General features: G+C 35.5%; 1 protein-coding gene and 1 long non-coding RNA gene across 2 annotated transcripts; one reads left to right on the top strand and one right to left on the bottom strand.

Annotated features, from left to right (window-relative positions):
• Window positions 6,141–6,965, bottom strand: LOC108663620. The gene is made up of 2 exons (XM_018128835.1): window positions 6,627–6,965; window positions 6,141–6,584 (listed from the first exon to the last, which is right to left on the bottom strand). Exons 1-2 carry the CDS (start codon window positions 6,963–6,965, stop codon window positions 6,141–6,143), a joined length of 783 nt encoding a protein of 260 aa, XP_017984324.1.
• Window positions 8,512–9,546, top strand: LOC108663775. Its single transcript, XR_001929797.1, has 3 exons — window positions 8,512–8,542; window positions 9,186–9,270; window positions 9,507–9,546. It is a non-coding gene; the product is annotated as an uncharacterized LOC108663775 (long non-coding RNA).

Genomic DNA, 11,284 nt, shown 5'->3' on the forward strand with positions numbered 1-11,284 from the left:
TGGGATTTCATTGAAGATAGCCTCCATTAGCCACAAATCCTGTGCACTCACATAACTGAAGCTGTTACTTCTTTCATGGAGAGTAGTTGTTATGAAATAGTGAAGAATTCTTAGCTGAGCATTTTTTATCTCACTAGCATAGCTTCTTTAGGGAAACTGCTCCCTCTTTTTAGTGATAACTTCCCACAAATGGTTTGGCTCATATTTCTCCAGCATTTTGTTTTTTCTTACTTCAAATTTAGTCTTAAGGAATTCTCCTAGATCCTGAGCATTGATCTGAAAGTTTCTATCATTTAAAAATACATTCAAGCTATCCTTAGCAAATTCATCAAGATCTTTCAATTCAATTTTTTCAATAAAAATGCTAAAGTAAAGTTCTTTAACTAAGGAGGGTTTGAACATCCTGTCTCCAAATGTACACATAAACTTCAATTTTAATGTTTCAAAATAATTTTCTAAATCCTCTTTCACTGCTGGAGGATCAGTAAAACTAGCCCAATCAAAAAATTTCCCACAAGAAATTGTGGCATTCAAAATCTTTCTAAACTTATCAGCATGCCAATGATTTCAAAATCGAGAAGAGGGACCAATACTTTTCCTTGCGGTGGCTTTTGCAACTGTTGATCCTTTCTCTTTCTCTATCATTTTCTTTTTGCTTCCCTTTGTCTTCTCTGCTGAAGACTCTTTGATTTTTCCTTTCTTCTTAAGGGGAATGTGATGGAAGATCACTATCTTTCTTTTTTCCTTTTCCGTTTTTAGCTACTTTGCAAGTAAGAGAGGGTTTTGCCATGGGATTTTTTTTCTCGGGTTTCATAGGAAATTAGGGAGAGGAAAATCTAAAGGCTCTTGAATATTTATTTTCAACGTAACTGACGCCCTAAGTAGGTGGAGGGTCTTTTTATTAGTATAAGCCCTACAAGCCAATCTGTGGTAGTATAGGAATTGCAATTTTGAGATATTCATGTATGACATTTTGTTATTCATAATAACATTGAGGTAGTTCTTTACGCATAAGTTTTTTATTTAATTACTTTTTGTACTTATATTGATAAAGCCCATGGAACTGTATATGCCTTGCAAAGTAATTGTATTGGGATACAATTGTAAGATCCTTATGTGTCAAAGCATTGTTCGTAAAAGTTCTTGATCATTGTATTATTGAGACAAGGCATCAATATTGCTTAAAGATCAGCACATGCTATGTTCCTTACTAGTGAAGTAAGCAATCGCTCTTATAGGTTGAAGTATAGAAATACTTGGAACTAGCATTTGGGTGCTTGCCATGGGAGAGCGAGTTCACTGAACATGACCTGTCATGAAAAGTGCAATTGGTACCTCACTCAAGTGTCTATGCAATACTTTTCATGTGTTAGTTGTTTAACTACTCCCTAGACTTGACACACCAAGTTGTCTTGTATGTGGAGTACAATGCTTTGATTTCATCCCTACGGATGCCTAACCAAAAATGCCAAAACAGGATGTTTTTGGGTATAATATGAAGCATATTATCATGATCCAAATTTCGGGCCATGACCAGTGCATGGGCCCAATGGACGTAGTCCACTAAGCCCAAGCAAGCCTATTAATCTAATGTGTTCATCATTCCATCATAAACTGCTAAGTAGTATTTCATAACTTAGAATCAAAATAATACTACACATTACCATCTCATACTGGCATACCAAACAAGTGTGTATACATTGTCTACAACATGAATCTTAACAATTTACATTAGGTTCGTCTATACATAATAAAATAATGCTCGACTTCCAGCGGAGAAACTTGGACGAATGTATAGCTACTGAATGCCAAGACACCTACCAAAAGATGGATACAAGCCTACAAGGACATCTCATCCTAGTTACCGGTTACCTCATGATCTGAAAACATGAAGTTGAAAATGGTGAGTATAAACCCAGAGAGTGAACAAGATGGGAACAAGCAACCATAGGGAAGAATTTAAAATCATGATGCACTTGTTTTAAAACAATGCAATTTAATTTCATTAAAATTAAAAACCCATCATCAAATCCTTAAATGATCAATCACTTGGAAATGATGAACCCATACATAACAAATAATTTGAAAAATGAAGGCTTCAGTGATACGCAAACAATTCAAATGCGACAACAAATCTTCTTTGCAGCGGAAAGGCATTCTCGCCACAGCGTAGCTGCAGCGAGAATGAATTATCGCTGCAGCGACACTGGGATTTAAGTTATTAGCTCAACAAGGGTTTCCCAACTGGCTGAGGGTTTCTCACCAAACCTCTTCATTTTAAACTTAAATCATTTATTCCATAATATTGAAAATCCATACTCAAATATGGTAGCAAAGAAATGGAAAATAGAACAACAATTGATCAAGATATGAGACAAAACAGAAAGTTTTTTGCTGTAGCGAGAATGAATCTCGTTGCAGCAAAATTCTTGCCCCAAGACAGAAACTTTCTCGCTGCAGCGAGGTTCATTTTCACTGCAGCAAGAATGCTACAGTGTTTTCTCGCTGCAGCGAGAATGCATTCTCACCGCAGTGGGTTTCCAGCCAGTCACCCTCAAAAAACCCAAAAATTTCTCACTGCAGCGAGAATCATTCTCGATGCAGCGAGAAACAGGGCACAAATGAAAATTTTCCCTTTCTCCCAAAGAAAACCACCCTGCTGAAATGTTCAAAACCAATAAGAAATACATAACAACTTCCCAAAGTTTAATATACCAAATTTCACATACATTACAACCATAAACATAACTCATAAATTTCTTATAACACACATGTTTACGTATGTATACATATACATATACCCATCATCATCATGCACACCATCCCATCATTCCCAGCTCATGCGCATTCCCTACTCGCACATGGCTAGGTCATCACCGGGTTATACGCACTCCTTACTCGCACATAGCTGAGTCAATATCATTACACAACAACGTATTCATATATATATATCAAACACAATGTGGTAGTGCATGAATCAATAATAGTCACATGTCACAACATGGAGACAATCTATCAAAAGCTTGTTCCCAAGGCACTTGTTTTTATGAAAAGCTAGATAATCCAGTCAAATGTTTGGCAAATACATTATATCCCCAAAACAAGTTTTGAAGGCAGTTCACTCACCGATATTTTGTTGCGCCTTTAGCCGACTCTAATTCCCCTAATGATCCAATTAGGGTGTTGGGGTTTCGTTAGAACCTACCATCAAATTAACATTACCATAATGTTAATTCATACTTATAAACCCTAAAAGCTATCCCTTAGCAAGCTTTCAATTGCCACTTTAAATGGCTATCTATGTTCACTATCTTAACTACTATAAAATGAATGAACATCCTCAACAATAAAATAGCTCATAATCGCAATTACTAGCCATTTTCTGCAGCTAAAAATCAAGCTTAGTTCATTACTCACCCTTGGGTTTCTTTGTAGTTGAATTCCCTTCCAATAGCTTCCAAACAAATGAGGTAATTCTCTCTTTCTCTCTCTAGAATGCCCAACTAGTGAGAGAAAGTATGGAAATAATACTTTTCAAGGGTTTTGAAGTGAGAGAGTGAAAGAATACAAGGGTTCTAGTTAAAAGGGCACAAAGGTATGAAAATTAAAGCTAGAGAGAGAAAATTATGCAAGCTTCACATCAAGCTTCCATGGAGATATTGAAGAAACGTGAGAGGGAAGAAGGAAGAAGAAGACAAGCTGCTGGAAATTCATGAAGCTGTTGGAAGGAGAAGATATTTTTAGCCCAAGCTTATCCACTCCCTTTGAAATTACAAAAATGCCCTTGACTAGTTACCTTGTTCTCATGCAACCCTTTGTGCAATCTTTTACTCTTTTAACACTGAGACAAAGTCCATAATGGTCTAGACATGTTCGGGTTTGTGAAACTTTTAAAAGTTTTGACTTGAGTGCAAAATGACCATTTTGCCCCTATTATGAAAATTATTGTCATTTCTAGTTTTCTTCGCGTTTTCATCATTACACGTCATTTATGCAGTCTTATGCTTATTTACACCTTAAAATATCATAAAACTTTCTTTTGGGAGCTTATTAGAGAAAATGACAAGACTACCCCTAGCTCGTATTATTACATCTATGCTTAGTTACAAGCCTATAGAGGTTGAGGTCTCACACATATGAAGGCAAATAAGTGGTCAAGATGTTGGTCCTAAATAAATGTGCTAGAGGGGGGGTGAATAACACGTTTTGGCTCTTTACAAAGGTTACCTTCAAATTGGGCATAAAAGTAAGATAAAAGAGAAATTTAAAGATGAAAGACAAACTAAAACAGTGGAGACAATACACAAATATTTATAGTGGTTCAGTCTAAGACCTACATCCACTATATTGATTGTTCAACCAAGAATTTTCCAATCAATCCACTAAGAACAGTGAAATTCACAAGCTTTCACGAAGCTTTTACAATGGCTTTTACCAGGCTTAGCCAAAACCTTTCATAATAATTTTTATCGGAATCAACAAAAACTCAACACCAAACTTTTCAGGCTAAGTTAGAACCCATACTCAATCAAGCAATCCTAGCTTGAATCAATCCCTTAGAGTGACTCCTTCACTCTAAGAATACAAGGAAAGAAGTGATAAGAGTATACCTATGATCACAAGGTTGATCTAAGTGGTACAAATTGAAATGCAGATCACAATTACAAAGATATGAGTTGATTGTAGTAAATGAGTAGAGAATATTTGCTAGTTTTTAGCTCTTTTATTTCTTGTAAGCCTTCATTACATTTCTAGCTATTGGAAGCCTCTTAAATACTTGGAAAATCAGCTCTGATCAGTATTAGGCAGTTTTTGACAGTTGGAAATAGTTTTGCTGTAATTCTAGCTGTTAATCTATCTTCTAGTGCACATTTCAAATTTTTTGGTAGAATGCTCTTAGTTGACTAACTGCACTCTTAGTTGACTAAGTCGTTTTTGTCTCTTGATCTCAGTTTCTGGTAGTGAGCACTTAGTTGACTAACTTCCATCTTAGTCGATTAAGTTGCTACTGTCTTGAGGTCTATATTTTTTGCAGTAGGCTCTTAGTCAACTAACCCATTTCTTGGTCGGCTAAGCCTTTTCTGTTTCCCAATATTCTTGAGCCCGCCATTCTTTCAATTTGAATTTTAGCCAACCACTACTCCTCATTATTCAACTAAGGGGCTTTTGTCTCATTGGTCAATTATAGCTTCCTTATTCCTATGATCTTTAATATGCGCATTTGAATGATTGATTTACTATTTGCATACAGTTTTTGTCCTGCACACTCAAGTAGAATTATTAAACACAAATGAATGGGAATGTTTTGTTATCATCAAAAACTAATGGAGCCAACAATTTCTCCCTTTTTGATGATGACAAAACATTCCTTAATTAACAACATGGTGTCTATTTGTTCCTTTTTGTTCAGCACAATATGAGGATTTCTCCCCCTAAGTGTGTGCTCCCCTTAGTGTGTGCTTATTTTACTTATTCATTCCAGCAAAATTTTTTATTCTTGTCATATAGAAAATGACATTATACATTCAAAATATATATGTACATGCAGATATCTAGAGTGATTGACAGTAGGTGACTGTTGATAGATTATCATTAATATTTCAGTAGTATCTGTTAACAGTGTATAGCATTATTTTTGCAATTAATTATTCAACAGATATACTATGATCAGCATCCATATGCATCCATAAACACATTTCATTCATAATATCATTTTATCAGCCCAATATCAGTACCAAATCTCAAAACAGCAGTAGAAACTCAATGACGAAAGCTCAACAACTCAATGGCAGAAACTTAACAACAGATTTAAACATTTAACCATCAGCTTGTCAATATCCAAAAACATAAACAGTAATGTCTATTAGCATTCAAAAACATGTATTAGCAAAGTCAAATTTAATTGTTCAACTGTCAAAGCAAAAGCAGTAGGAAAATAGAAACAACAGTCAATATTCCTTAATTACCCCTAATTGCCCCTAGTTCTCCCTTAAACTCTGTACCTTAATTGTACCCTAATTCTCCCTCTTTTTGTCATCATCAAATCTTAAGGATGACTAAGCATCTTCTGAAGAGGATGACAGAGGGGATTTATCTATAAAATATTTTACATTTAGGGGTTCAAGAGATGGTTCTGGTGCTTATTTTTGTGGTGAGGGTTCAAGGGATGATTTATTTGGAATTTCCAAGGGTTCTTGAGGAGAAAAGATGACTGATGGTTTAGCCTTTTCAGGAATTCTGGAGTATTTTCTTCTTTTGAGGAATTTGGTCTTGGTGGCCATTGTCGTCATGCCTTTACCAAGTGGTTTTGATTGGGCCTGTGAAGCTGCAGGAGCTTTTTCTTTTCCTTTACCCGATAGTTTTTCTGATGTGGGAGTTGGTTCAATGAATGCAAACTTCTGTGCTTGTGCTTCAGCTGCTTCTTTTTCTGCTTGCTCTTCTTTGACCATTTGATGAAAGACATCCATAATTGATACTTCCTCAGAATTTGGAGGAGAAAGCTGCTCTTTTTGAGGTTTTGGAGGGAATGGGGGATTTTCATCTAGTGAGCCAAGTACCTCAGTTCCTTGTTCTGATTCAACTTTCTATTAGGGTTCAGATGCGAGGGTTTTCCTTGGTTGATCTACTTCAGGTTCATGACCCTCGGCTTGGAAAACAGAACCCTCAGCACCCTGTCTAACTGGTGCAAGACTAGGAGTTACAGAGCTATCTACAGCAGTAGGTTCAATAGGCATTTTTCCTTTTTCCTCCAACATTTTTTCCGATTCTGCCATTTTTCCTTCAATTTTCTCCATTCTTACTGCTTGGTTAGTAAGCTTCCCATTTATCCTCATAAGGAGATTAAAGAGCATTTCATTAGAAAATTGAGATAAGGATACTTCAGGATGTGCCGGGAGAGAAGCTTTTTTTCTGAGAGCAACCTTGGGGGTTTTAACAAAGGTTTCTCCATCTAGCTTATACCCCATTTTAGGCAAAATTCCAAGGTAAATGGCTTGATCTTTACTTTTTACTTTATCTGCTTCATACCTAAAGCTCTAAATACCTTCCTTGTACACTAGAGACATGATGATATTTCCATAAGGCAAATTTATTTTCTCCAGTCTACATGCTCCTCTCATTCTCTCAATCATAAATTTGCCCAGATTAAGTGAAACACCACTGAATGCATGCTCCATTAGCCATAAATCTTGGACACTAATGTAGCTAAAACTTTCACTCCTGCCATGAATGTTTGTAGCAACAAAGTAATGCAAAATTCTAATTTGAGGACTTGTAATAAGGCCGACATTACTTTTGGAAGAGTGTTTTTCCTTCTTTTCTGTGATAATTTTCCATAGAGATGAGGGGTCATAAATTTCAGGGAATTCAAACTCACCCTCCTCACATTTGATTTTGAGTAGGCTTCCTAAATTTGCAGCAGTAATAGTAAATTCCTTCCATTCAAAAAGACATTCTGACCATCTTCAATATAATCATCAGAATCCTCAAGTTCATCCTTATCTAGTGCTATACTTGCATAAAATTCTTTAACTAAACTAGCACTGTAGGATCGATTCTTAAATGTACTAAACTCCTTCAGTTTTAATTCCTCAAAATAATCTGATAAGCTTGTTTGAATTTATGGAATTTCATTAAAACTGTCTCAGTCAATGTATTTACCACAAATGATAGGGGCATTCTGTGAGACCCTGTCAAGCTCAATTAAAAGACGGTACTGTACCGAGTGGTACAACTAGGTTAAATTGAGCCTTGAACTAGTTCAAATAGAAATTCTAACAGGAATTTGAAAATTTTAAAACCCACAAAATGGCTTAGAATAGTGATTCGGAGTTCAAGGTCCAGTTTGGAGTCCATCAGGAAAATTGTCCAATTAGGGACAAAATGATCATTTTGCCATTTGATGATTTAATGGAGATTTTTATCCAAGATTTGATCACATTTGACCAAGAATAATTATATGAAATATAATTATGATTATTGGAGTATAAATGATGTTTAGCAGTAAAAAATTTTGATTCTCGGTATTTTTGGAGCACAAAGGTAAAATGTAATTTTGCCACTAGAGGACTAAACAGAAATTTTTATAAAAAAATTTTTTTGCCCCATTTGGTTAATATTGATCAATATTAGTGTTATTTGAGGTTGAAAAGTATAAAAAATGTGATTCTGGTACATTTTAGAGTATAGGGGCAAAATCGTAATTTTTTCGTCCCGAGGGCAAATCGATAAATTTTTTGCCCCAGCACCTGTCAAGACCAAGGGATTTTAATTGTGGTAGGATTGGATAAATACTAGAATATTTGTGGTGGAAAATTAAGAAGAAAAAGTCAAAAAGTTAAAAATTGGGCCAATAAGCATGTGACACATGGCATGCTTGATTATTTTATTATTTTCTATAGAAATCAGCCCATTAAATCCCCAATTCCCTCACCATATTCGGCCTAGGCATCCAGCAACAAGAAAAAAGGAGAACAAAAGGAAAAACAAGAAAACCTAGGTGGAAATTCAAAGAAAAAGTGAAGAAATCAAGGAAACAAGCTAGGTAAGTTAAAAATTTACTTTTTCTCCTTGATACCTAGCTTACCCATGCTTTTGTTCTTGATTTCCATGGTTGAATATTGAGTTATCATGATGAATTCAATTCTGAAAAATGGGTATGGAAGAGGAATTGTTGTTGGAATAATTTGATTTTAGACTATGTTAGTGTTTAGGGATAGTTAAGCATGGTTATGAACAAAAACACAAAAGAAATATTCAATTTCTCTAGGGTTCCTTGTTGGCCGAACCATGAGGGCTGAATATCAATGGGGGATTGTTTTTATTTCAAGGAAAATGGCATGGAAAATGATGAATTAAGGTGAAACGGTTATGTAGAAAAAAATTCGATGCTAGTGCACCAAATGACCAAATTTTTCTATAAGGAACTGTGAGGGTTCTAATGCTGAATTTGGCTTTATTTAAATGTATGTGGTAAATTAAGGTATTAGAGGAGAAATGAATTAATTTGGAGGTGATTTGGACACAATCGCCGATTAATCGGGTGATCGGTCGAATTTAATCGATACCGTGATTAAGCGGTAATCGGACATATTTTTGCATTTACATATCAAGCATTAGTAGTTTAAATTAATTTATATCAATTTAGGGACAATATAGTAAATTCCTCGACTTTGTTATTTGTCAAGGTGGTGAGACGTCCGGAAAAGGCAAAGGAATTACGCCTGAGGACTATTAGTCAGAGTTCACCCGGAATCCGGATTTTCGACACCTGTGAGTGGACTGCCTATCAAAATTGTTTTGGGAATATGACTGTTTTGAACAAAGTGTTTGAATGATTTTATGCAATTTTTCATGAAAATGAATGCCTTGGGAACAAGCTTTTGAGAAAAGGTTTATGTTATGAAATGTGGTTATTATGGATTTCTATGTGGCTGCATTATGTTGATATACATATATGCTTGAATATAATGTTGTGTAATTATGTTGACTCGACTATGTGCGAGTAGGGAGTGCGCATAAGCCGAGGATGACCAGGTTATGTGCGAGTAGGGAGTGCGCATAACCCGGTGATGACCCAGCCATGTGCGAGTAGGGAGTGCGCATGAGCTGGTGATGATGATGATGAGCTGGTGATGATGATGATGGGTTGGTGAGATGATGATGATGGGTATATACGTATATATATATACATATGTAAATATGTGTGATATAGCAAATTAATGGACAATGATTTATGGTTGTAATGTACATGAAAGTTGACACATTGTACTTTGAGAATTTTCATGAATTTTAGGTTGATTTTATTAGTTTAGCAGGATGGCTTTTTGTTGAGTGAGGAAAAATGTTTCTCTTGTTGCTCTGTTTTCACTGCAGCGAAATTCATGCTCGCTGTAGCGAAAAACTCTAGGGTTTGGAGGGGTTTTAAATAGGAATGAACTAAATTGCATTGTTTTGAAACAAGTGCATCATGATTTTAAATTTTCCCTAATTGTTGCTTGTTCCCTTCCTTGTTCACTCACTGGGTTTATACTCACCATTTTCAAATTCATGATTTCAGATCACGAGGCAGTCGATAATTAGGACGAAGTGTCCTTGTAGACCTGTGTCCATCTTTTGGTAGGTGTCTCGGCATTCAGTAGCTGTATATTCATCCGAGTCACTCCGCTGGAACTCGAGTATTATTTTGTTATGTATAGATGAACTTAATGTAAATTTTAAAAGAGTAATGCCAGTACGAGTTGGCAATGTATATCACTATTTTGATTCAAAGTCATGAAATAGGACTTAGTGATAATAGATAGAGTCATAAGTAAGATAAATAATAGGCTTGCTTGGGTTTAGTGGATTACGTCTATTGAACCTATGCGCCGGTCATGACCCGAAATTTGGGTCATAACACATTCTCTAATGTCCTGTATGTATCTTCATTGGCTTTGTTTCTAAATTTGGAGGATGGGATATGGCATTTCTTAAACGATTTTCCCTTCTTTTTCTTTTTTTTTTGTTTTGTGACCCTTTTTAGTTAGCTTATTTCCGGACTTTTCGATTTCAAAGGTTTGCAGAATCTTTTTCTTTTTCTTCTATATTACGGATTGTGAACTTTCCTCCAATGGCCGCTTCCTCTTTTCTTGTCCAGAGCTTCTTAAGATTGTCTCGATTTTGCCATTTGGTTTGAAGGATTTTTGACTCAGGGTTTTGGAGTTTGAGAGGAGAGGGATTCAATTTTTGGTGGGTCAATTTTAGAAGAGAGAAAATGTAGAGAAAATGTAGAGAAAAAAAGTTTGGAGTAGTTAAATTCTATAAAAAACTGTCTGTCTCCCCCTCTTTAAATGTAATCAGTAGCCTCTTTTTTTGAAATTTGAAATTTCCCTCTAAACTCAGTTTTTGCCTAAGCGGTTTTTCTTCTTTGTTTTATTACCCGATAAACAATTTCTTTTGTTTATTTTATTCCTTTTTCCTTTATTTGACTGAGTCTTATTATTTAAAGAGACAGAATGCTCTCAGTTGACTAAGTGCCTCTCTTAGTCGACAAAGTGCCTACTGTCCTTTGAGAAAATTTCAGAATTTTTCCTAAAGCTCCTACACACTAACCATCCCTAAATTTCTCCTAATCTCACAAAATCTTTCCTCATTTAGGGGTTTTGTGAAGATGTTAGCTAATTGATGTAAAGTATTTACAAACTCAATTTTAATGTCACCTTTCACTATGTGATATCTAACAAAGTGATGTCTAATCTCAATATGCTTAGTCCTAGAATGCTGTACATAATTTTTTGAAATGTTG

The sequence above is a fragment of the Theobroma cacao genome, chromosome 10 (assembly GCF_000208745.1).
Source record: "Theobroma cacao cultivar B97-61/B2 chromosome 10, Criollo_cocoa_genome_V2, whole genome shotgun sequence".
Classification (NCBI taxonomy): domain Eukaryota; kingdom Viridiplantae; phylum Streptophyta; class Magnoliopsida; order Malvales; family Malvaceae; genus Theobroma; species Theobroma cacao.

Coding starts and splice junctions, on each gene's coding strand:
- LOC108663620 (XM_018128835.1), bottom strand. CDS start 6,965: ATGGGGTATAAGCTAGATGGAGAAACCTTTGTTAAAACCCCCAAGGTT. Junction 6,585..6,626: donor CCGAGGGTCATGAACCTGAA/GTAGATCAACCA, acceptor GAACCCTAATAG/AAAGTTGAATCAGAACAAGG.